The sequence below is a fragment of the Podarcis cretensis genome (genome assembly GCF_951804945.1).
Source record: "Podarcis cretensis genome assembly, chromosome: 16".
NCBI classification, from domain to species: domain Eukaryota; kingdom Metazoa; phylum Chordata; class Lepidosauria; order Squamata; family Lacertidae; genus Podarcis; species Podarcis cretensis.
This window is the reverse complement of record NC_137186.1, coordinates 9,209,665-9,236,437: the sequence shown is the minus strand read 5'-3', so window position 1 is coordinate 9,236,437 and position 26,773 is coordinate 9,209,665. Positions and strand designations below refer to the sequence as shown.

The 26,773-nt window shown below is 48.8% G+C and overlaps 1 protein-coding gene and 1 long non-coding RNA gene across 2 annotated transcripts in view; one reads left to right on the top strand and one right to left on the bottom strand.

Moving 5' to 3' along the window:
* Positions 1–645: 645 nt before the first annotated feature.
* The window catches only part of CRTC2 (CREB regulated transcription coactivator 2), a 43,194-nt gene continuing 17,066 nt past the window's right edge, over positions 646–26,773 (top strand). Inside the window, exons 1-5 of the mRNA XM_079957999.1 lie at positions 646–894; positions 14,473–14,574; positions 19,826–19,944; positions 20,182–20,241; positions 24,068–24,136. Of these exons, the coding sequence (XP_079814125.1) occupies positions 661–894; positions 14,473–14,574; positions 19,826–19,944; positions 20,182–20,241; positions 24,068–24,136 (584 nt within the window). The 5' untranslated portion in view covers positions 646–660. The remainder of the gene's footprint in view (positions 895–14,472; positions 14,575–19,825; positions 19,945–20,181; positions 20,242–24,067; positions 24,137–26,773) is intronic.
* Positions 11,609–12,529, bottom strand: LOC307205919. Its single transcript, XR_013834193.1, has 2 exons — positions 12,196–12,529; positions 11,609–11,964 (listed from the first exon to the last, which is right to left on the bottom strand). It is a non-coding gene; the product is annotated as an uncharacterized lncRNA (long non-coding RNA).

Sequence of the window (26,773 nt, the reverse complement as noted above, 5' to 3'; positions counted from 1 at the left end):
AATTTCGAACACCGATTGCAGCCTGTGTCTCTTTATAAGTCTCTACTTATTGTTTGGTGCTTGTTTCGTTAGATGGTTATAATGAAGTGAAAAAAAGAAAATAAAACCAATTATTTAAGAAAAACGCACTTTGCACATGCTCAGCGGCACGCCCGCGTTATTGAAAGAGACCTCACAAATGTAATCAGTGATAATAATTTATATACCGCTTACACGCCCAAAGGAGCTTTTAAATCGGCTTACGGGTTTAAAATCAATACCATTACGCTTCCAACCCCGCACCAAATTAAAGTATGCGCCAGTCTCCCCAAAGCCGAGTCCGCGCAGGGCGCGGCGGGAGAGGTAGTTCCCGCTGCCCCTGCTTAGACCGGCGCCTTATGGACGAGAGGACTCCACCTCCCGTCGTCCCTTGCGGCGGAGCGTTCTCACCCCTCTCATTGCTCGCGCGGGGCACGCCGGGAGCCGTAGTCTCGCCGCCTTTCCTCGGCCGCGCGCGCCCCATGTCGGCGAGGCAAGTAAACAAACTCGCTTTCCCGTCGTGCCCCGCGACCGAGCTCACAGAGGGAGGGAAGGCCGCGGCCCCGACGCTCCTCTCTCGGGCCAGGGAGGGTTGTGAGGAGGAGGAGGAGGAGGAGGCGGCGGCTGCGGCGGCGGACCAAGATGGCGGCGTCGGGCTCCGGGGCCGCGGCGGCTGCGGGAGCCGGACCGGGCTCCTCCTCCTCGTCGTCGTCGGGCGGCGCTGCGGGGGGCGTCGTGGCTGCGTCGGCCGCGGCAGCCGCCGCCGCGGCGTCCAACCCCCGCAAGTTCAGCGAGAAGATCGCGCTGCAGAAGCAGCGGCAGGCCGAGGAGACGGCGGCCTTCGAGGAGGTGATGATGGAGCTGGGCACCACACGGGTAAGGAGGACAACGACGAGGAGGGAGGACGGGACGGGTAAGGTGAGGGTGAAAGGCCGCCCCGCCGCCCGCCTGCCCCTCGGCCGGTCCGTCCCTGAGGGGGCGCTGCGGAGGAATGGGGGAACCGACTTCCGGTGAGGGGCAGATATAGGGGGGTAGCGACATCCGGTCTTGGGGGTGGGAGAACGGGGTGGGAAGGGAGCCAATGACGGGGCGCCGACTTGGGAAGGGGAGGGCGTGGATTGGTTGAGGTCCTGGAGTACAGCATCAGCTAAGGATGGGTGTGGAGGGGGGAACCGGGGTGGTGGGGAGCCAATGGCAGAGTTGGAGCGCGTGGATTGGACTAGGCGGGTGTGAGGTCATGGGGGGCATCCTCAGTTGAAGATGGGCGTGTGAGATAAGGTGGTGGTGATGATGTTGGGTCTCTTGGAGGAAGAGATGTTGAGTCTTAAGTGCTTAAATGGGTGAAAGGGAGAGGTAGTGGGGGGTTTGTTTTGGGGTCATGGGGGGTCATAAGGGGAGGGGGTGCTGAGAGAGGTCATGGAAGCGCCTTAGGGAAGATGGTGGTGGCTGTAAGGATGTGAATTGGCGGACACCCTGTGTTGGGTGCTGTCTTATTTATCTATTTTCTAATAGATAAATGAGAGGGACGCGGGTGGCGCTGTGGGTTAAACCACAGAGCCTAGGACTTGCCGATCAGAAGGTCGGCGGTTCGAATCCCCGCGACGGGGTGAGCTCCCGTTGCTCAGTCCCTGCTCCTGCCAACCTAGCAGTTCGAAAGCACCTCAAAGTGCAAGTAGATAAATAGGTACCGCTCCGGCGGGAAGGTAAACGGCGTTCTCCAGAAGCAGCTTAGTCATGCTGGCCACATGACCCAGAAGCGGTACACCGGCTCCCTCCGCCAATAAAGCGAGATGAGCGCAGCAACCCCAGAGTCAGTCACAACTGGACCTAATGGTCAGAGTTCCCTTTACCTTTTTAAACGATAAATACGTGGGTCTCTTCCTCCACCATAACCCTGTGAGTTAGGTTAGGCTGAGAGGCAGTGACAGGCCCAAAATGACACAGTGAGCTTCATAACCAAGTGGGGATTCGAACCCTGGTCTCCCAAGTCCTAGTCTAACCCCTGCACCAAACTCCTTGCCTCAGGTCCACCAACGGCATGCAACCCACCCACCCACCCTCTCGGAGGTTACCCACTATATTTCATATAGTATATTCTCTTGTATTACAATTTGAATTCTGTGGAATTCTCCAGTTCATTGCCCAATCAATGGAGTTCTGTGGAATTCAAATTGCAATTCGATAAAATTCATAAGAAATACTATTAAGGAATCATCCAGCATAGCACATTATGATTGCAGCAACAGGCAGGAAAACCATTACGTGGTCTGCTGAGACCCTGAGCCATTTTTAAGTGGTCTGCTGGGATGAAATGTTTGGGAATGGCTGGCTTAGGATGTAAATGAGGGTGGAACTGTCTGTAGGAGAGCAATGGCTTGAGAGTTGGCTGTGAATGAATCAGGTTATGGAGGGACCTTATCTAGGCGTATGGCCTAGTGTATTTGAGGTGGGTGTCATTAGTGGGCTACTGCAGTGTAGGGGACTTGTGGAAGAGTAGTATTCTCAGGACTGAGGGTTCTCATTTTCCCCAAGATCAATTTTGGAACTGATGAGACCATTGTGGAAGCACACTGTTTAGGGAAGGGTGGGGGGTCATTGAAACACTCGCATAAGGAAAAGCAAGGGAGAAGGAGAATAGGGAGAGTTTGGCCTGATTGGGTAATGGCATGGAGCACTCCATAGAGGAGGAATCTGGGGGAGGGATGTACTGTAATAGGGGAGGTGGGCTTGATGGGGACACAGCTGTGTTTTACAGTATAGAATGCTTAACTGCTGAAATCAGTGCAAACCTTCCCCACAGACTGGAACATAGGAAGCTACCATCCAATGAATCAGACCATTGATAAATCTTTCTTAGTATTGACTACCCTGCCTGGTAGCAGCTGCCCAGGATTTCAAACAGAGTTCTCTTCCAGTCCTACCTGGAGATGCCAGAGATTGAACCTGCAAAGCAGATGTCCCTTCCCTTGGATAGGGCAGACTGGTCTATCTAACATGGGCAGAGAGGGCACTTGGGATATAAAGTGTGCACAGGTGTATTAACCATGAATTGTCATTCACAGAGGGCTTAGGTCAGACCTAAGCAGCATAGTGAGAACAAGCTTCAGGCCTTGCTGGCAGAAGGGGGACTTGATGCCAGTATCTCTGAGTTACTCAGAAATCTCTCCCATCCTCAGTCTTTTAACAACTGAATATCCTAAGCTGAACATGTCAAAAATGGCTCTTATACGTTGAGTAGAGACTCTCTGGTCTTCTGGATACTGCCTCATCAGCCCCACCCAGTATGGCCGACAAGCAGGACTGATGGGAGTTGTAGTCCAGCAATATCAGGGCGGCAGGTTCTTCCACCCCCTCTGTAACAGAAATCCTCTTGCTTGAGTTTTCTTCTACCATTGTTTTTGGGTTTCCAGGGAGGAATGAGTCTCTCCTGACAGACTTGCTGAGGTCGTTGGTTCATTCATTTATCTCCCTGCTTGATTCTCTCCCTGATTGTGATTAGGGCCGTGAAATGTGGTGAACATCTGGAGATACATAACCAACTAGGAAACATTATTTCGACAATTGGCTTTTTTTTGTGTGTGCTTTGAACGTTGCTTGGGGAATATGCTGATAAAGTTGTCGTCTTCTCTCTGGCTTCTGCAGTGCTCGAGGCAAAATGTTGGGCAGGTCCCCCCCTCTTCTTTTCATTCCGCAGATCTGGAACAATCTCCCACGGGAAAGAGGGGGAAAGTCTGCTCCCCGGAGATGGTTAAAATTAGATTGGGCAAAGGATGAGAAAACGCAAAAACAGCAGCCTGGCCTCGGCGGGGGTGGAGGGGCACATTGGATGCGGCTCTCTTGGCGAGTTGAGTTGGTACCACTTGCCAAGGTTGGGTCAGGCTGGAGCCCTGGGGGATTTCTGTGCCAGGAGTCTACCTGGAGTGTGTATTACGCACCCTCAGATCTGTACAGATTTGGGGACTTAAGAGTGGCACTCAGGAAGTGCTTCTCTGTTTCCAGCGAAGGCTTGCCATGTTAGATCAAGCCTGGAAGGCCACATCTGCACCATACATTTAAAACACTACGATACCACTTTAAACAGCCATGGCCTCCCGCAAAGGATCCTGGGAGCTGTAGTTTATCAAGAATTCTGAGAGTTGTTAGGAGACACCCCACCCCCAGTTCTCCTCAAGAGCTATAATTTCCAAAGTGGGTCAACAATCAATCCCTGTTCCCAGGGAATGGTGGGAATTGTAGCTCTAGGAGGGAAATGGGGGGTGTCTCCTAATGACTCTTGGCACCCTTAGCAAACTACAATTCCCAAGAATCTTCATCCTGTCGACTTGGGGTGACTTCCCAGCGTTTGGCCACTAGGTTGGAGGATCCACTGAGAACATCACTGGACAGGTCAGAGGGAGAAATGGAAAACTCTTTGTGAGGCCTCCCTGAGCTGTCCAGACACCTGAGAATTAATTTAGGTGGATTGCTTTTCTCCATTGTGTAGGAACTTGTTGGATACAACCCTATGTAAATTATAACATTATATCTGCTCAGAGTAAGGCCACTGAAATTAAGACATGAATAGACATGACTAACTTCGCTCCATTGATTTCAGTTGGTTTTCCCTGAGTGGAAATTAATTGGATTCAGCCCACTCTTTTTCATAATGACATCCCACATATATGCGAAGTTTGTTTGACTTCTGCCAAACCACATTTGTGTGAATCGAAATGGTGTGATTGACAAGCTGGAAAGTGTGCAGAGGAGGATCGAGGGTCTGGAAACCAAGCCTTATGAGGACCGGTTGAGGGAATTGGGTATGTTTAGTCTGGTAAAGAGGAGATATGATAGCCATCTTCAAATATCTCAAGGGCTGCCACATGGAAGATGGAGAAAGCTTATTTTCTTCCACTCCGGAGGGTAGGACCCAAACCAATGGCTTCAAGTTACAAGAAAGGAGATTCCAACTAAACATCAGGAGCACTTTCTGACCATCAGAGCTGTTTGACAGTTGAATGGACTCCTGTGGTGGGCTCTCCTTCTTTGGAGGTTTTTAAGCAGAGGTTGGATGGCCGTCTGTGATAGATGCTTTAGTTGAGACATTGCAGGAAGTTGGACTAGATTACCCTTTGGGTCCCTTCCAACTCTACAATTCCATGAAAGTGTGCATGTGTTATGGGGAAGGGAGGTGAATCAGTAAACTTTGACATGGAAGAGATGTCCTTTCCCCTAACAGCAGACGTCTGTTGGCTTCTGCCAAGGTCTTTGAGATATCAACAGCTGCTCCTCCAATCCCCTTTCATCATCTCAGACCTTTTTGCATGCCTTGTTGTTGTTGTTTAGACGTGTCCGACTCTTCGTGACCCCCTGGACCAGAGCACGCCAGGCACTCCTGTCTTCCACTGCCTCCCGCAGTTTGGTCAAACTCATGCTGGTAGCTTCGAGAACACTGTCCAACCATCGCGTCCTCTGTCATCCCCTTCTCCTTGTGCCCTCCATCTATCCCAGCATCAGGGTCTTTGCCAAGGAGTCTTCTCATGAGGAGGCCGAAGTATTGGAGCCTCAGCTTCAGGACCTGTCCTTCCAGTGAGCACTCAGGGCTGATTTCCTGCTAACCATAAATTTGTCTAATCCATAGTTCCAGCCTTCCTGAACCAGATTTGCAAATATATCAGTGGAAGTTAGTAGCCTGGAACAGCACTGACTGGTCCACCTGTTAACATGCTGGTCGCTGGTGTCAAATCTGTGGCCTGAAGTAGGGGATGGAGAAGCCCAGCTATCTCCCAAGGTTATGAAAGTTCTCCTCCCTTGGCTGTGTATTCATCCCAGGTGACCAAAGCAAGGTATGGTTTAGAAGCCTGCCTTGATCTTTTTTTTTTTTTATAAATATTTATTGAGATTTTTTAAATACAAAATGCAAAAATGATAAACATTATAACATGTATCATAACACATTTTTCAAAACTTCTTTGGACTCCCTCATGTCTCCCACTCCCACTTACATCCTTGTAAACTTTTTCCAGCAATTTATCATCTTATTTACATTCTTAAATCTCGTTCAATTAATTTAATCTATTAATTCTCCAAAAGTTTTGTATTTTCCTCAGTCTCACTTATCGTCAAATTCAAATCTAATTCAATGGTAGGCAATTATTTATGATCTAGCATCCTTCTTAGCATTCGACCAAATTACAATACTTTTGTAAATAAATCTTGAATTTCTTCCAGTCTTCTTCAACCATCTCTTCTCCCAGGTCTCGAATTCTACCAGTCATCTCGGCCAGTTGCATATAGTCCATCAGCTGCATCTGCCACTCTTCCAGTGTGGGTAGATCTTGAGTTTTCCAGCTCTTAGCGATAAGTATCCTTGCTGCCGTTGTTGCTTACATAAAAAATGTTCGGTCCTTCTTTAACACCTTCTGGCCGACAATGCCCAGAAGGAAGGCCTCTGGTTTCTTAGTGAAGGTATACTTAAATACCTTTTTCAACTCATTATATATCATTTCCCAGAAGGCCTTCACTCTAGGGCAAGTCCACCAGAGGTGAAAGAATGTTCCTTCATGTTCTTTACATTTCCAACATTTATTATCAGACAAATGGTATATTTTGGCAAGTTTAACTGGGGTCATGTACCATCTATATTTCATTTTCATTACATTTTCCTTCAAAGCATTACATGCAGTGAAGTTCAGCCCAGTGGTCCACAACCTTTCCCAGTCCTCAAACATGATATTATGCCCAATATCCTGAGCCCACTTTATCATAACCGATTTAACCATTTTGTCTTGTGTATTCCATTTTAACAGCAAGTTGTACATTCTTGAGAGTATCTTAGTCTTAGGTTCTAACAATTCTGTTTCCAACTTCGATTTCTCCACCTGGAACCCTACCTTTTTGTCATTTTTAAAAACTTCTTTAATCTGAGCGTAATGTAACCAGTCTCGCACTTTATCCTTCATTTTCTCCAAACTCTGCAATTTCCAATTGTCTCCGTCTTTTTCTAATATTTCCCAATATTTTGGCCATTTGGCCTCCATATTGGGTCTTTTTCGGGCCTTAGCTTCCAGAGGTGAAAGCCACCTCGGAGTTTTGTTTTCCAATTAGAAGCCTGCCTTGATCATGGGTCCTTTTTGTACTTGAACCAACGAGACCCTCAATGACTAGAAACTTGAAGCTGGCAATATTTACCCAGCCCTTTGCTCTCTTTTGCCTAAAACTTGGTGCATTCCCTTAAGAAGGTTGTGGATAGCTGGGAATCTTAAGACCTCTTTCCAGTTTTGCTCCTTGGCACCCCTTTAGATATCTCTGTGCAGTCACGAGGTCTAGTGACTTTATTTTTGCGTAGAACATGAAATCTCGCTTCCGTGGAATCCGTCTCCTGTGTCTGCTGCCGCACGCCCCAATTCGAAAAGGGGGGTGACGTCACCTCACTGCTTCGGGGCGGTCTTGATGTGCTCCCCTGTTTGCGCAAGAAACGGCTGGTTAATTTTCACCCGACGGCAGGCAGGCAGGTTGGTTAGGCTGCGAATTTTATACCTCGAGGGGACGTGCTCAGGTGTTTTCCCTCAAACCAGTCCTTCCAGAAAGGCTTGTGATAGGCAGGATCCCCTAGGTAGATAAAATGAAGCAGAGATTCGTCCTCAGGGCTCCAAAAGCAACCCACCCTGCGGCAAAACAGGCCAGATGCCAGTTAGCTAGTTCAGATTTGCCTCCCTCTTGTTGGGTGAGAGGTGCTTTTACGAGCCAGTTAAATGTTGCACCGTGACGTGCAGAGAACCTCGAAAACATAAGCGCAGGCTCTTAAGCGCTAACCTGGACCTGCTTCGTGGAATATACAGTATAAAAAGGTAAAGGGACCCCTGACCATTATGTCCAGTTGTGGCTGACTGGGGTTGAGGTGCTCATCTCGCTTTATTGGCCGAGGGAGCCGGCGTACAGCTTCTGGGTCATGTGGCCAGCATGACTAAGCCGCTTCTGGCGAACCAGAGCAGCGCACGGAAACGCCATTTACCTTCCCACCAGAGCGGTACCTATTTATCTACTTACACTTTGAGGTGCTTTCAAACTGCTAGGTTGGCAGGAGCAGGGACCGAGCAATGGGAGCTCACCCCGTTGTGGGGATTCGAACCGCCGACCTTCTGATCGGCAAGCCCTAGGCTCTGTGGTTTAACCCACAGCGCCACCCGCGTCCCATTGATATACAGTATAGTGTGATCCAAAGAGCTGCTTTGTATTGACTCAGACCATTGCTCCATCTAGTTATCTAGAGATGCACCTAAATGTTGCTAGACTAAAACCCCCACTGTCAGCATCCCTGACCACTGGCCAAACTAGCAGGGAATAATGGCAGTTGGCTGCTCCAACCTGGAAGATCTCAGGTTCTTCTTCCTTTTGCCAACACTGCCTGGCAGCGACTGACCACGGTTTCAGGCAGGAGTCTTTCCTACCTGTAGATGCTGGGGCAGTGTTAGAAACTCAAGATATATAAGCCAGGGGCCAAGTGGCAAATCCGCTGGTCGAAGTCCTGTGGGGCGGAGGGGCGTGGCTTGTGGAGAGGGGGTGTGGCAAGGGGAGGAGACACCTGTAGGGAAAGTCTTGAGGGCTGGAGAGAGAAGCCTGGAAGGCGGCATCTTGTCCTTGGGACTGAGGTTCCTTGCCCTTTGCGTAGACAATACAGTGATACCTTGGTTCCCGAACAAATCGGCTCCCGAATGCCACAAACCCGGAAGTGAGTGTTCCGGTTTGAGAATGTTTTTTGGAAGCCAAACATCTGACACTGCTTCCACGGCTTCCAATTGAGTGCAGGAAACTCCTGCAGCCAATCGGAAGCCGCGCCTTGGTGGTTTTCAAACTATTTCGGGTGTCAAACAGACTCCCGGAACGGATTAAGTTTGAGAACCAAGGTACCGCTGTACTGATCTACACCGACCAAAGATCTGATCTTTGGACAACTTCCTGTGTTTATACATTCCATTTCCCTTTGTGGACAGTGTTGGGTTCTCTCCCCGCTTTAGCTGAGCCTGCAAATTTGAAGCAAGGCTTCCTGGTTGGAGGGTGCGATTCTGGCTGGCACGAGCCTCCCCAGCACCTCTCCTCTAGAGGGTACCTTCATACGCGCTGAGAAAAACTCCAGGAGAGGAAACGGGAGATTCTTTCCGTTCTTGCACAAGTCAAAGGTGATCCTAAATGCCACCTGCATAACATCAACAGCGACAAAGTGGCTCTAGTTACTGGTGGCTCATTTTAAAGCGCTGCTTTTTAGCTTTAAAGCGGAGATGTGGAAATCCATGTTCCTACAGCTGCTGCTAAAGTCCAGCTTCCATCAGCCCCAGCCAGCCAGACCACTGGTCGGTGCTGATAGGAGCTGTAGTCCAACCAGACATGGAAAGCCACAAATTCCCAATCTTGCTTTAAAGCCCAATATGGCCTGGATCCAGGATAACTTGAGGTGTGCCAGCTCCCCATATATGACTAAGGTAAAGGTAAAGGGACCCCTGACCATTAGGTCCAGTCGTGATCGACTCTGGGGTTGCGGCACTCATCTCACTTTACTGGCCGAGGGAGCCGGCGTACAGCTTCCGGGTCATGTGGCCAGCATGACTAAGCCGCTTCTGGCGAACCAGAGCAGCGCATGGAAACGCCGTTTACCTTCCCGCCGGAGTGGTACCTATTTATCTACTTGCACTTTGAGGTGCTTTCGAACTGCTAGATTGTTAGGAGCAGGGACCGAGCAACGGGAGCTCACCCCGTCGTGGGGATTCGAACCGCCGACCTTCTGATCGGCAAGTCCTAGGCTCTGTGGTTTAACCCACAGCGCCACCCGCGTCCCGTTCCATATATGACTACAGTGGGCCAATTAGGAGTCTCTGTTTCTGGTTCTGGCAGCGGGAGAAGCAAGTGCTGGTGAAGGCTATCAGGAATCATAGCCCAAAGCATCAGGTCACCCTGGTCGTATAAGGGATAGCTCAGTTGGTAGAGCATGAGACTCTTAATCTTAGGGCAGTGGGTTCGAGCCCCACATTGGGCAAAAGATTCCTGCTTTGCAGGGGGTTGGACTAGATGACCCTCATGGTCCTTTCCAACTCTATGATTCTATCTGTGCCCATGTGACTGGAGGCTGTTGGGAGCTGCAGCCCACACAATGTGTGGAGGAGGTCCCCACCTAATAATAATTATAATAATAATTATAATATTTAATATTTATATTTCCCCAGTGGTTTCCCCAGCCACTCTGGGCGGCTCCCAATCGAGTATTAAAAACAATACAGATTTACAGTGGTGCCCCGCAAGATGAACGCCTCGCAAGACGGAAAACCCGCTAGACGAAAGGGTTTTCCGTTTTGGAGGCGCTTCGCAAAACGAATTTCCCTATGGGCTTGCTTCGGAAGACGAAATGTCTTGCGAGTTCCTGCGGGTCCCCCCCCCCTTTCCCTAAGCCGCTAAGCCGCTTAACAGCTGATTCGCTAAAAGCCGCTAAACCGCTAATAGCGCTAATCCGCTAAGCTGTCAATGGGCTTGCTTCGCAAGACGAAAAAACCGCTATACGAAGAGCCTCACGGAACGGATTAATTTCATCTTGCGAGGCACCACTGTAAATATTAAAAACTTCCCTAAACAGTGCTGCCTTCAGATGTCTTTTTAAAGATAGGATAGCTGCTTATTTCCTTCACATCTGAAGGGAGGGCGTTCCACATGGCGGGTGCCACCACCGAGAAGGCCCTCTGTCTGGTTCCCTGTAACTTCACTTCTCGCAATGAGGGAACCTCCAGAAGGCCCTCGGCTCTGGACCTCAGTGTCTGGGCTGAACGATGGGGGTGGAGACGCTCCTTCAGGACCGAGGCCGTAGTGGGAAGCTGGCCCACCTTTAGGGAATGTTGCTACAGCAGATTCCCTGCATTGGTGGTGGGTTAGAATGAATGACCTTCAGCCAGGACTCCTTCCAACTTGATGATTCAATAATAAATGTAATACTGGGTCGGAACGAGGGTTCATCTAGCTTAGCGTGAAAGTACTGGCGAGCCCCTGTGTGCTGTGTCTCTGTCATCTGCGGTATACTGCTCCTGGGCATTCAGGTTCCATTTAGCTGCTAGCTGCCCCTCTTTCCTCCCATTATATTGTCCAGCCCATTTTCTTTTAACGAGAGGGAGGTTTGGAGAGTAGCAACAAGGGTGGGAGGGGGCTGTTCAGTTTTGGCACACTCTTCTCAGTGAGATTCACTGGGGCACCATTGTTAAAACTTATTTCAGCCCCAGGCAGAAATATCTCTTTTCTTCCAGGCATTTTGATTAGTGATCATTTTGCTGGCTGTCGACGGCATGTGTTTGCTGCTGACCTTTTATTATTGCGTCTGCCATGTCGTTTACTTCATGGCTTCTCTCGCGTACCCCCCCCCCCGATCTTTCAGTGTGGCTTTATGCCAGGCGTGGGGAAAACCTTGGCCCTCCCTCCGGATGTGACTGCACTACAACTCCCAGCATCCCTGGCTGTTGGGCCATGCTGGCTGCTGGGAGTTGTAGTCCAGCAACATCTGGAGGGCTTTTTAAGAACTTGGAAGCCTCTTGAAGAACTCTGCATGGCGAGTAATAATAAATCAGAGCAACAGTTAAATCACCTTTCTTCCAATGGATTCCAGTCCTTTCTTTGTTACTGCCTGAGATTTATACCATGGCTTTACCCTACGAGTGGTAAAAGATCTGTGTGTCCTTCTGATGTTCCTTTTCCTCCGCCACAACCCCAAAATCAAACTCTGTGCTTAATCTAAATTATGCAGATTGAGGGCGCCTTTGCATAGGATCCGTCAACTGCAAGCACTCTGGGCTGTCTGGGTGATGGAATGTGATGGTGAAAGTTGGGAAATGTGGAGGGGACGGTTAGATGGTCAACATGATAAGTTTGGAGAGGGAGGGGAAGAGGCAGGAACCAGTCACTCCATGCTCTCAGAAGGCTCCCTCTACTATCTTATAAAATCTGTGTCCTCCATATACAGTGGTACCTCGGGTTAAGTACTTAACTCGTTCCGGAGGCCCGTTCTTAACCTGAAACTGTTCTTAACCTGAAGCACCACTTTAGCTAATGGGGCCTCCTGCTGCTGCCACGCCGCTGTCACCCCACGATTTCTGTTCTCATCCTGAAGCAAAGTTCTTAACCCGAGGTACTATTTCTGGCTTAGCGGAGTCTGTAACCTGAAGTGTCTGTAACCCGAGGCACCACTGTATTGGCTGAGTGGTAAGCAGGACCAGAGGCAAAAGTGGGCAGCCATGTTGATGATAATAGTCTAGTTTCTTGCACAGCCTTCTATGCCAGTGAGAGGCATGGTCCGAGTTCTAGGACACATCTCAGCCAGGCCAAGCTCAAGGCGGGTGCAAAGCAGGCCTGGTGAGGAGTGTGGCCTGAGGAGAGTCCTGAGGGCCAGAGAGAGAGGTGTGGAAGGCCGCATAAGAAGGGCCTGCTGGATCAGACCCAACGGCCCGTCTAGTCCAGCATCCTGTTCTTACCAGTGTTAGAAACTCAGATATATAAGCTATTCGCCAAACGGCACCTGAAACCCAGGTTACAGTCACCGCAACAGAATGTCGAGTCACCATTTTTTACAAGATTTTTTAACAATTCAGTCGCGCATTCCAGCAATTACAGTAATTTCCGCCCCCCCCCCAAAAAAAGAACACGTGAACGAATCCACAATTCACATTGGTGACACATTTTTAATGCCACATTTTTAATCGCAGTTGTCAGTTGGAAACCACAAATGTAAACGGGGCAATCTTACTTTGAATTCAACCAAGGAATGAATCTGTGGTACCCGAAATCACAATAATCACACAGCACAGGGTGGCAGTTTTACTCTTCAAGTTGTGCCATAGCACCAGCCAGCCGACGTGCACGGTAGCAATTTTACTCTTGCGCTACAGCGCGCAGCCAGCTGGTGGAGATGTCGGTCGTGGTACCTGCAGCAAGACATTTCAAATTGGTCAATTGTCCATTAGTTAATGAATTGGAATTGTCCGTTAGTTAATGAATTCTCGAAACAGATTGGTATAGAAATATCGGAAATTGTGGGTAGGAAGGTGGAAATATCTAAATTAATGGTTCTTATTAGCCTGAGTAGCACCGAGCTAGAAACGAAAGAGGAATGTAGATGGGTAAAATTGATGGTAATTGCAGCCAGACAGGTTATAGCGAGTAACTGGAAAAATGCAGAAGAGCTAGGGGTGAACCAATGGAGGAAAAAACGGAAAAATAATTTTAGAATCTCTAACTGTGAAGATACACAAAATGAAAGGGTTTAAGGTCAGTGAGAAGGAGGATTGGTTGGAGAAGATATTGAATTATTTGAGCAGGTTTGAACAATTTAGGGCAATTAAAATGTTAAAAGTTAAATAAACCTTGTGGAGGGAGGAGTGTTAATGTATATAGAATTGTACATATGGTTGATTTGAATATGTTATTATTATTCATTATGTATACCCAATGTATCAGCCACCTGGGTGGTTTCACTGTGTTTTGGTTGTTGGTAAAAAAAATAATTAAAAATTAAAAAATTGTTTATTAAAAAAAGACATTTCAAATTGGTTGCAAGTAGACCATTCCCAGTCACAAAACACGCCTGGCTACTGGGGAATTTCGAACACTGGTTCTTACAGTAGCCAGACAGCATATCCCAGCGGGGAAGTCACAAGCAGGACTCGGGTACAAGAGCAATTCTCCCCACTTGGGTTTTCCAGCTAGTGGTTTCAACACACCCACCACCATGGAACTTACCTGACTCTTGGCTCAGCTACCCGAAGGGAAATTGGAGAGATTTCTCTCCCACTGCCCCCATTACTAGAATTTGCAGAGCAGAGGTTGTGGGGCGACCTCAACGCACCACAACAAGATTAGAGGGCTTTAAGAACAGGATGTTGGACTCAATGGGCCCTTGGTCTCTTCCACTAGGGTTCTTCCTAGATTCTTATGTTTGTGTGTTATTGAGGGGGGATGGCGGCTTAGACGAGGCCCCCAAAACCTGGTTCTAGTGCAGGGAGGGGTTTACTTCTCCGGGGAAGTTGCAGCATCTACTGTCTTTTTGAAGTTCATTTTTATCACCCATTTGAAATTCATTTATTTTTATTTAGCTTATAAAATTTTATGCTGGTTAATTGTTTAAAAAGAAAACCCTAAAAGTGGTTTACAAAAAGAATAAAACTATAAGTAAAGACAGAAGTTAAACACTTCATAAAGACAATTAAACACAGCTTTTTAAAACATTTTTTTTGAAAATTAAGATCAGCAATAAAGCGAAAAGCGGATTGAAACACATGAATGTTTTACATAGAGCACTCCGATCTCTATCTTCCTATGTGCGCAATGTGTATCCATTATATCTGTCTATGTATCTGTTTATTGATTAAGTGGTATATAAACCTTGCTGAATAGGAATAAATAAATGTTTTGGCACTGAAATGGCTTTTTTTCTTTTTGCTTGAATCACCGATTTAGCTCCAGGCCCAGAAGCTGCGTTTGGCGCATAGTCGAGGCCCGTACTATGGCGGATCTTTACCCAACGTCAACCAGATTGGGAGCGGCACCTCTGAGTTTCAGGTAACTGGGGACGCAGGCCTTGCAAAGGTCCTGGGCTGCTTTTCCTCTGGCAGAGGCTTCTTTCCCGAATTTGGTTCTCTTTCCACAATGTGACTGAGCCTTAGATAAATGAGGGCAGAATTGGGTCCAACTGTCTGCCCCCCCCCCAAAAGCTCTCCTGTGCTCTTGAATAGCCAGGGGGCCAGTTGGAAACCTAACAGGTGATGTTTTCCCCATCTCTGAGCTGGACCAGTTGAATTAGTGACTCAGACAGTTGCACTACACAACCCTGCTGTGAAGTGGATCTGATTTTTCTATGGTGCCCCCAGCAGAAGTGTGGGAGGTGGTAGTAAAGGAGGAGTGTTGATTAACCCTGAAGTTGTAAAATCTCCTTTCCGACCTATCTATAGGAGTCTGCATGTGAGCGTGATTTCCCCCACCCTCCTGGCTATAGGGAACAGTCTTTTTCTTTGGATCAGGACTGAGGTGGGTGGGGGTTGGGAAATATCTGAAATTCCGAGGCGCTGGCATTTAATTTTTGACATACCAGTCCTCTAAGAGCAGGCTGATAAACATCGTAAATCGGAAGGAGGGTTGGCTTGTGCCTAGTTGTGTGGGTGTGTGGGGTTTTCCCCTGATCAGTCCCTCGCGAAGGGTTGGGCCACCCACCGTTGCCTGGGTGTGGTATGGTATTATTCTCACTTACATTTCCCCTCTGTCTAGGATGACGCTCTATGCTCCAGAAAACAGGGGTGTAAAATGAGAGATGCTATTAGAATGGGCAGGGGTTTATGACTGAGCATCTGCCAATAATACAGTGGTGCCCCGCAAGACGAATGCCTCGCTAAACGAAAAACCCGCAAGACAAAAGGGTTTTCCGATTTTTTAGCGGCTTCGCAAGACCAATTTCCCTATGGGCTTGCTTCGCAAGACGAAAGCCCATAGGGAAATCTCCGGAGACAGCGGGGAAGCGCAGCGCGCCTTCTCCTCTGTTCCCGGACCAGTCCTAAGGCTTGCGGTGGGAGGTCCGGGAACAGAGGACAAGGCGCGAAGGGCTTCTCCTCTGTTCCCGGGGCTTGCGGTGGGAGGAGGGTTTTTCAGAACAGCCTTCTGAATGTTGGCGGTGGGGAGGAAAACCTTCCTCCCACCGCAAGCCTTCAGGACAGGTCCGGGAACAGAGGGGAAGGTGCGCAGCGCTTCTCCTCTGTTCCCGGACCTGTCTTGAAGACTTGCGGTGGGTGGAAGGTTTTCCTCCCCACCGCCAACATTCAGAAGGCTGTTCTGAAGGCGGGAAGGTGGGAAGAAAAGCCCTTCTCCCCCGCCAGCCTTCAGAAGAGTTCCCGCCTAGGCTGCGGATAGCAGCCTGCTGCCCCGCGCGAGGGGCGCTCTTAAGCAGAGCGCCCCTCGCGCGGGGCAGACATTCGCCGCTTGGGGAGCCCTGCAGGGGAAGTCCTTCAGGGCTCCGCAAGCTGCGAATGTCTGCCCCGCGCGAGGAGCGCTCTGCTTAAGAGTGCCCCTCGCGCGGGGCATTAGGCTGCTATCCGCAGCTTGGAGAGCCCTTTGGACCTCTTCTGAAGGCGGGCGGGGGGCAAAAGTCTTTGTCCCCCCTGCCTGCCTTCCCGGGGGCTTTTAAATCGCCCCGGGACAGCGGAGAATTCATCCGCTGTCCCGGGGCGATTTTAAAATGCTGGCGGGCGGCAGCGCTGCCGCCCGCCAGCATTTTAAGATCGCCCCGGGCAGCGGAGAAGTCTCCGCTGTCCCGGGAAGGCAGGCGGGGGGAAGCAAAGACTTCCCCCCCCCCCGCTGGCCTTCAGAAGAGGTCGGGGGACAGACTGTCCCCGGACCTGGTCTGAAGGCGGTTTCCAGAGGAACGCATTGATTGATTTTCAATGCATTCCTATGGGAAACAGTGCTTCGCAAGACGAAAAACTCGCAAGACGAAAAGACTTGCGGAACGAATTAATTTCGTCTTGCGAGGCACCACTGTAATACAGTGGTACATCTAGTTACGAACTTAATTCGTTCCGGAGGTCCGTTCTTAACCCGAAACTGTTCTTAACCTGAAGCACCACTTTAGCTAATGGGGCCTCCCGCTGCTGCCGCGTGATTTCTGTTCTTATCCTGAAGCAAAGTTCTTAACCCTAAGGTACTATTTCTGGGTAAGCGGAGTTTGTAACCTGAAGCGCCTGTAACCTGAAGCATCTGTAACCCGAGGTACCACTGTAGTAATAATAATAATAATAATAATAATAATAATGGTAATAATTTGATTTATACCCTGCCCTCCCTGGCCAGGACCGGGCTCAGGGTGGCTAACATCAAAATATATAATACGTTAAAAACAAAAAAGTCAAACAAACAATTAAAATACAGCTTAAAATCAGATTAAGAGCAAAATAAAATGAGATGGCAACCCATGAATTATAACTATGGGGGTTGGGGACATTTAGTGATCTTACACCTTACAATGCTGATCAAAACCACTAAGAACTGGAACGTAGGGACTTGCCTTTATATTAAGACAGACCATCTAACTCAGTACAGTGGTATCTCGGTTTACAGATGCTTCAGGTTACAGACTCCGCTAACCCGGAAATAGTACCTTGGGTTAAGAACTTTGCTTCAGGATGAGAACAGAAATCACGCGGTGGCAGCGGGAGGCCCCATTAGCTAAAGTGGTGCTTCAGGTTAAGAACAGTTTCAGGTTAAGAATGGACCTCCGGAACGAATTTAAGTTCTTAACCCGAGGTAGCACTGTATTGTCTCCACCAACCGGCATCAGCCCTCCAGGGTTTCAGGGAGGGGGCCTCTTCTGATTTCCAACCCTACCTGGAGAGCTCAGGGATTGAACCCTGCATGCAAGGCAAGGTCCTCTGTCTCCACAGCCCATTTCCACGTAGCCCCAACCGTTTATGTCTATCCTTTTTCTCTTTTCTCAATGGCACTAAGAGCAGAGCCTAAATCCGGGCACCATTTTTAGAACACGTTTTTAATTGATTTTTAACATACAGGAAGATAAAATACCCTTTTTTAGTATACGTAAAAGGAAAACAAAACCTAATTACAACAGATAGAATGTGGATTGAAGTCAGCTTTCCGGGCAAGCACATGTTGAGTAGTACTACTAGTAGTAGTAGTAGTAGTAATAATAATAATAATAATAATAATAATAATAATAATTTATTATTTATACCCCGCCCATCTGGCTGAGTTTCCTCATCCACTCTGGGCGGCTTCCAATCAAGTGTTAAAAACAGTTTTTTTGTTTAGGGATCTACTCATATAAGTGCATCAGACAAACATCTGAATCACTAAAAAACACAACACCCACCCCTTTCCCATTCCCCCCCCCGCCCCCCGTTTCAGGGGTAAGAAAATTGAGAACGCTATAAAGGAGGCTTGAACATGGTTAGGAATCAAATAATCCAAATCTGCTTAAAAGCTTGAGATGGAGACCATCCACGTTTCTGTATATTAACAAACGTCACAAAATTATACCATGCTGATATATAGATAGATAAAAGTGGCCTCTTCATTTGAATGCCCGCTTTTGAAGTAATGCAATGCAGGAATGCCAACTTGAATAAAATATTGGGGGACAGGTAAGTCCCACATAATCAATCACACGATGCAGCGCATGCGCACTATTTAAATTGCAACCTCCGTCAATGTTTTTTTTGGGGGGGGGCAAAGACCCCTTGGCCCCTAGGAATTTGCTCCTATAATGCAGTGCACCATACCTCTGTTTTCCCATTTCTCCTCTGGAGATCCTGATTCTGAAACCCCATAAAAAGGTAAAGGGACCCCTGACCATTAGGTCCAGTCATGACCGACTCTGGGGTTGCGGCGCTCGTCTCGCTTTATTGGCTGAGGGAGCCGGCGTACAGCTTCCAGGTCATGTGGCCAGCATGACTAAGCCGCTTTTGGCGAACCAGAACAGTGCACGGAAACGCCGTTTACCTTCGCTCCGGAGTGGTACCTATTTATCTACTTGCACTTTGACGTGCTTTCGAACTGCTAGGTTGGCAGGAGCAGGGACCGAGCAACGGGAGCTCACCCTGTTGCGGGGATTCAAATCGCCAACCTTCTGATCGGCAAGTCCAAGGCTCTGTGGTTTAACCCACAGTGCCACCTGTGTCCCTCTGAAATCCCTTGGGTGCCTTTAAAAGAGGATTGGACAAATTCACAGAGGGGAATCATAGAATCATAGAGTTGGAAGAGACCACAAGGGCCATCGAGTCCCACCCCCTGCCAAGCAGGAAACACCATCAGAGCACTCCTGACATATGGTTGTCAAGCCTCTGCTTAAAGACCTCCAAAGAAGGAGACTCCACCACACTCCTTGGCAGCAAATTCCACTGTCGAACAGCTCTTACTGTCAGGAAGTTCTTCCTAATGTTTAGGTGGAATCTTCTTTCTTGTAGTTTGGATCCATTGCTCTGTGTCCGCTTCTCTGGAGCAGCAGAAAACAACCTTTCTCCCTCCTCTATGTGACATCCTTTTATATATTTGAACATGGCTATCATATCATATGGCTGCTAGCCACGGTAGCTGTTCTCTGCCTCTGCCGCTGGAGAAGGCAATACTTCTGAATCTCAACTGCTGGAAGCCACAGGAGGGGGAGAGTTGCTGCCATGCTCAGGTCTCCACAGGCATCTGGTCAGCCACCGTGGGGACAGGTCGCTGGACTCGGTGGGATCTAGCAGCCAGGCTTCTCTTATGACTTCTCCTAAGGAGGTTAGATTAGCCTCAACCAGAGCCAGGGCCTTTTCAGCACTGGCTCCAGCCTGGTGGAACGCTCTGCCTCATGAGACCAGGGCCCTGCAGGATCTGATTTCTTTCCGCAGGGCCTGTAAGACAGAGTTGTTCCGCCTTGCCATTGGCTTGGAATCAACTTGATCCCCTCCCCCTCTTTTCTTTTTCCTTTCTCCTTCTGTGATGGAACTCCTATTTGGGGACTTCCCTGGCTTTTTCCCCTGTCTGGATAGTTGGCCTTGGTGAAGATTTGACGTTTTCATCCCCAAACAAGTTTTGGATTTGAGTCTCTGCTGAAATGAGGCTGCATTTTAATGTTGCATTTTAATCTTGTTTTTAAGTTGTATTTTAATCAATTGTTTTATACCTGGTGTTAGCCACCCTGAGCCCGGTCTTGGCTGGGGAGGGCGGGGTATAAATAACATTTATTATTATTATTATTATTGTTATTATTATTATTATTATTATTATTTCCTTTAATTCTGCTTCCACCCACTCCCTTCTTGTTTCCGTCCAGGGTCCCCTCCATTCGCCGCTGGACTCTGCCCGCGGCACGCGGCACCACGGTTTGGTGGAACGGGTGCAGCGGGATCCGCGGAGGATGATGTCTCCGCTCCGCCGCTACATGCGTCAGATATCCTTTTGGCCTCCCGCGTCTTCTCCTGCACCGCAGGTGTCCCCTCCCCTCCCCACCCACAACTTTCCCCGCTTTGATTCATCTCAGCGCTGGGGATTAAAGAGCATTAACGGAAATCGAACCAAAAAAATAGAAACCACTGCACCGCTCCATCTGTGGAGTCTTCCTCTAATGGCAGCAAACTCCCTCCCCATCAAATCTCTGAGCCGACTTCTTCCTTAACCTCCTGCTCACATCGACAGCTCCCCCTACAGCCCTGCCTACGTTTCGCCACCGGCCGAACCCAGCTGGAGGAGGTAAAGCTCGTGCCGTCCCTTGAGTGAGGTCTGAAGTCCCGTCCCCCTCCCACTGTGAAAACCTCCATCTCCTTGCCTTTTCTTCTTGGCCAGATGCTGTCGGACTCCATGAGAGCCAGTGTGGTGTAGTGGTTAAGAGCGGTAGACTCGTAATCTGGGGAACCGGGTTCGCTTCCCCGCTCCTCCACATGCAGCTGCTGGGTGACCTTGGGCCAGTCACACTTCTCTGAAGTCTCTCAGCCCCGCTCACCTCACAGAGTGTTTGTTGTGGGGGAGGAAGGGAAAGGAGAATGTTAGCCGCTTTGAGACTCCTTAGGGTAGTGATAAAGCGGGATATCAAATCCAAACTCTTCTTCCAGTCCCTATTGGTTCCAGTCTGCATGGGTGGTGGGCAAGGATGATTGGAGCTGTAATTTACAACCCCCAGAAAGGTTGTAGTCCATAACTCCTGGCCTTAAGCTCCCTTAAGCATCTTTTTGCCTGGAAGAGGAGAGGCACAGCTAATATCTATGGGCGGGTAGAGGGAAGTAGCCAAAGCGATGTGCACTGTGGGTGTTGTCAGACTCTCGGCTCCCGTCATCCCCCGCAGCCAACATGGCAAACGAGCTCCTTCCTAGCGGATGCCCCAAACAATCAGGGATCACACATTAAATGCAGGGATGGGGAGCCAGATGTTGTTGGTCTCCAGTGCCCGTGATCTTCAGCCAGCATTGCCAAGGATCAGGCATGCTGGGAGCTGTAGTCTAAAAACCTCTGGAAGGCCACTTGGCACTGTTGGCAGGGAAACTCTGGGTCAATTCTCAAAGCTCATTGGGTCCCCCTGCGCAAGTCACTCTCCTGCTCAGCTTGACCTGCTAGAGATGGCAGGTGTGAGGGTACCATTCTGTATGATCTCCCCTGCTAAAAAGGGTGGTGTCCAATGTTAGGCCTACTCGCAGTAGATTTGCAGAAATTAATGGTCATGTGCAACTTAGGCCCATTAATTTCATGGGACGTGGGTGGTGCTGTGGGTTAAACCACAGAGCCTAGGGCTTGCCGATCAGAAGGTCAGCGGTTCGCCGCGATGGGGTGAGCTCCCGTTGCTCTATCCCTGCTCCTGCCAACCTAGCAGTTTGAAAGCACCTCAAAGTGCAAGTAGATAAATAGGTACCGCTCTGGTGGGAAGGTAAACGGCGTTTCCGTGCGCTGCTCTGGTTCGCCAGAAGCGGCTTAGTCATGCTGGCCACATAACCTGGAAGCTGTACGCCGGCTCCATCGGCCAAAAAGGGAGATGAGTGCCGCAACCCCAGAGTCTGTCACGACTGGACCTAATGGTCAGGGGTCCCTTTACCTTTACTTATAACAGGGGCAATACAGATATAGGTAAAGGTAAAGCTACCCCTGCCCGTACGGGCCAGTCGTGTCCGACTCTAGGGTTGCGTGCTCATCTCGCTCAAGAGGCCGTGAGCCGGCACCTTCCGAAGACACTTCCGGGTCACGTGGCTAGCGTGACGAAGCTGCAGCTGGCAAGCCAGCACCAGCGCAGCACACGGAAACGCCGTTACCTTCCCGCTATAAAGCGGTACCTATTTATCTACTTGTATTTAAGGGTGCTTTCGAACTGCTAGGTGGGCAGGAGCTGGGACCGAACGATGGGAGCTCACCCCGCCGCCTCTGGGAGCTAACCCCAGAGTCGGCCATGACTGGACCTAATGGTCAGGGGTCCATTTACTTTTTTACTCTCAGCAGAATATGGCTGTATTCACCCCAAACATTGAAAGTGCTTTGATACTGCTTCAAGCAGTCACGGCCTCCCGCAAAGAGTTCTGGGAGCTGTAGTTTGTTCAGGGTGCTGAGAGTTGTTAGGAAACCCCATTCCCCTTCCAGAGCTACATTCCCAGAGTTACCTGGGAAGAGGGAATGGTTGTTTAACCAATATGGGGATTGTAGCTCTGGGAGAGGAACAGGGGTCTCCTAACAGCACCTTGAACAAACTACAGCTCCCAGAATTCTTCACTGTTTAAAGTGGTGCCATAGTGCTTTAAATGTCTGGTGCGAATGTGTCCTTTGTTGGACAGGATCCCAAACCATCACAAGTTCAGCTAACTATAGCAGGCTTGTTTCCAACCTGCAAAAATGTATTTATATTTTTAAGGAGGGGAACATTCCCCAAAAACGTTCCCTCCTTGCGGTCTGAAGTGGTGCAGATCGTTCTTTTCTCGCCTCAGAATTTCTCTGCCTCGTTCTGCTGCCTCGGTAGAATGGGGCCCTTTTTTTTTGCCTAAGACAGGAAGGGACTTTCAAAATCTCTTTCCTCCTCTAATGTTGTCCCTGTAGCAGAAGGCTGTGTCAAATGTCATACAGCTCTCTGAGAAAGCTTCACTTGCGAGAGCGCCTCCTCCCCCAGTCCTTCGCTGCCTCGTCTCTTGAACCTCTGAGCATGTTCTGGCAACGTGGATGGGAGACAGGCTGCCTCCAAGTGAAACTGAAAGACTACTGGTCATGTGAACTCCCTTCCTTATGCAGGGAAGTTTGGTAGTACATTTCATCTACAGTGGTACCTCGGGTTACATACACTTCAGGTTACACACTCTGCTAACCCAGAAATAGTGCTTCAGGTTAAGAACCTTGCTTCAGGATAAGGACAGAAATCATGCAGCGGCAGCGAGAGGCCCCATTAGCTAAAGTGGTGCTTCAGGTTAAGAACAGTTTCAGGTTAAGAACGGACCTCCGGAACGAATTAAGTACTTAACCCGAGGTACCACTGTATTAAAAAAACACATGCATGCATCTCCCAGTTTTCCTGGGGTGGGGGTGGAAGGGGGCAGTTTCCCCTGCTGTTCTGTTGGGTAATTAAACAAACCCCTGTGTTGCAAAATATGAGTCAGCAATATCAAAAGCAACACGATGGGCCAGAAACAATTACAATGTGAAAAACTTTATGGAATAATTCAAAACATCAAAACTAACAAACTGAAGTCTCTGAAAGTCCTTAAATGAATCACGGTGCCAGACTTTACTCTGGAACAGTGACTACATAATCGCATGAGCACTGTTCCAGGGTATTTTTCATTCTCATGTATATAATATCTATTCAAAAAAAGATTGGTTAATGAAGAAATTGCATATCTTTCTACTTACGAGTGTTGAACTAATTGGCTGATGAAGAATTCAACGAAACAGTAGTTGTTATCCGGAAACACTGTACAGCAGAGTTCAGAGTTGGGCATCAGAACTGCGACATTTGCTGATTATACAAAGCTTCACAGCTTGCTCTGTGCCGGGTAAAGTCAGGGACCGTGATTCGTGATTAAGGACTTTCAGAGACTTCAGTTTGTTAGTTTTGATGTTTTGAATTATTTCATAAAGTTTTTCACATTGTAATTATTTATGGCCATCGTGTTGGTTCTGTTGGGTGAGCAGAAAGTATGTTTGGGTATTAACGATGCCAAGGGACCCCCATTTTGGACGACCTGAGAGGACTCCCTGGCTTGTTTTTCTATTCAAGAGCATTATGGGTAATTAGAGCGAAGGAGAGGAATTTTGGGATAGCCTTCTGCAGAAAGCGCTATGATCTTACTTCAAACAGTTATGGCTCCCCTCAAGGAATTGTGGGAACTGTCACCAGTAATCGTTAGTTCCCAGGGTGGCAGTTCCCAGAATTCCCTCTGAAGAGAGATTGATCGCTGAACCGCTCTGGGAATTGTAGCTCTGGGAGGGGAATAGGGGGCCCTAAGACTCCCCACATCCCAGTACCAATCTTCCTTTTCCTCTGTTTACTTCCCCCTGCCAAGTTTCTAGTCCCCTAGAAGTAATCCACTTGCTTTTTCCCCACCCCATTTTGAAGGACAATGCCCTGGGGGAACTTTCCGATGGAGAAAGGACACTTGTTTAGGCTGCCGGCAGCACTCAACAGGTGAGCCACTTTTTCGATTCTGTATTTCCTTCCCCTTTTAGTCCGTGCCAGGTTCTTGCTAACTGGGCTGCAAGTGTGTGGTCTTGAGTACAGAAGGAAAGAAGGCATCATCTCTTATAGGGGGGCTTGGAGAGCAAATTTGTTACGGTATCTTCTGCTGCCGTAGCTATCGAAGAAGGTTAAGTCTTAAGGCAGGGAAGAAATGTCCAAGCCCGCAACAACTCTCGCCGTTCACTTTTTGTTCATAAATATGCTTTCGAGAGATGCCTTGGCCAAGGTATTCTGTGCTTTGGTAACGTTGAGATTGTATTATTGCAATGTGCTCTACGTGGGGCGGCCCTCGAAGGCAGCTCCGAAACTTCAACCCGTCCAAAATGCAGCGACCGGCCATTTTCAAGCAGCTGCCAGTTTGTTTCCTGGTCCAATTCAAGATGCCCACGTTGCCGTTTGAAGTCCTAAATGACAGGTCCCAAATTCTTGAAAGGCCACCTCCTTCCCTACAGACCCCCTCAGGTTCTGAGTTTGGTGGGGGGGGTGGGTTGCTAATGTTAGCGCTCCTCTGCCCTCAGTAGCTCAGGGTGGTGGGGGCCCAGGAGAAGGGCCTACTCTGTGGTGGCCCCTAAGCGGTGGAACTCCTTCCGGCAGAGGTGCATCGGGCACCTTCATTATTCAGCTTCCAAAGATTGTAGAAGACACACCTCTTTGCCCTGGCTTTAGACCATTGAGGTGTATATTTTTAGGACTCGTTTTTGTGATTGCAAATTGCTTTTTTTAACGTGTTTTAATGGTGTAGGGCAGGTTATGATAATAGCAATAGGAATAATAATGAATCAAACCATTTAAGCCTTACTCTCTGCAAAGCTTTAAAGTGTTTTCATATCTGTGTTACAAAAAAACATAAGCTATCCATTTATTACCCTGACTTTTTATTTCATTTTCTGCATCTCTCCCCCCCCCCCACCAGGGAGGTTTTTTAGTGCAAGATTTCCAGTTTTTATTTTGAAACAAACCTTTTTTTTCGGGTGCAAGGATTTTCCTGCCTACACACATCCCTTATCTCACAGGGATATATTTTATTTTACCTCGCCAGCCGCCTCATGTTCCCTGTTTGCGTGGGAGACCCTGGCCCAGAAGTACCATCTTTTGCTCCTGCCCCCTCTATATAAAAAAAGAAGTCCCGTTTTTGCTTCAGTAGACAAGGCAATGGCTTCCGGCTGGTTGCACGCATCTCTGCTGGGCTCGGCCAACAATGCCCCCGTTGTTTCCCCCCGGGAACGACACGGATTCTTCCCCCGTGACGTCACTCCCTCCCTCGCCCTTCTCCCAGCCCCGGGTCCCAAAAGCACAGTTAAAAAACTCTGGGAAGCTTTTGGAAGCAGGGAGCCTGGCAAGGCAGCGGCTGTTCTTCCCCTGCCCACGCTTCCTCCCTCTGCCAGCTGACGGACAGGCTGTGCCTTGTCCGGGTCTCTGGGTGCTTTCTTAATTGGCAGAGACTCTTCCTTCTCTCCCATCCCCACCGCCCTGGGTCTCCCACCGCATCTTTGCCTCCAATCTGGGTGCTAATGAGGAGCACGGAAGACCGAAAGCCCTCGAAAAAGCAGCACATAGGATGATCATGATCACTGCAGATGGTGACAGCAGTCACAAAATTAAAAGACGGCTGCTTCTTGGGAGAACAAACGTAGACAGCGTCTTAAAAAGCAGAGACATCACCTTGCCAACAAAGGTCCGTATAGTTCAAGCTATGGTTTTCCCAGTAGTGATGTATGGAAGTGAGAGCTGGGCCACAAAGAAGGCTGATCGCCAAAGAATTGATGCTTTTGAATTATGGTGCTGGAGGAGACTCTTGAGAGTCCCACGGACTGCAAGAAGATCAAACCTCTTCATTCTGAAGGAAATCAGCCCTGAGGGCTCACTGGAAGGACAGATCAGGAAGCTGAGGCTCCAAGACTTTGGCCACCTCATGAGAAGAGAAGACTCCCTGGAAAAGACCCTGATGTTGGGAAAGATGGAGGGCACAAGGAGAAGGGGAGGACAGAGGACGAGATGGTTGGGCAGTGTTGTTGAAGCTACAAACATGAGTTTGACCAAACTGCGGGAGGCAGTGGAAGACAGGAGTGCCTGGCGTGCTCTGGTCCAGGGGGTCACGAAGAGTCGGACATGGCTAAACGACTAAACAACAACAACAACAGGATAGGACATGAAGAAGAACTGGCCCCGCCGCAGAAAGATCCAGCCCCTCCTGCAAAACATAGGGTGCCCTCCCCACCACACGGAGACCCCAGTATGTATCACAGTTTTGCACAGGAGATTCAGGGAGATTAATTACGTGCGCACAGCCGCAGCTTTGGATTTGATTTGATTTGATTTAATAGTTATATTCCACTTTTCCAGCAACAAAATGTCAAGCCCAAAGCGTCTCACGACCAGCACGGTTGCATTATAAAGCAGCAAAAATGGCAGCCGCAGTAGCATATAAATAAAGCAAGCAGCAGCAAATTCATCAAAACAACTAAATCCATTCAGTAAAGTCAAAGTAATTCAAAATTTCAGAAATATCATACCTGCACATTTACTTACTTACTTATTTAAATGTACATGCTACCCTTCTTCCAAAGGTCACAGGGCGGTTTGCAG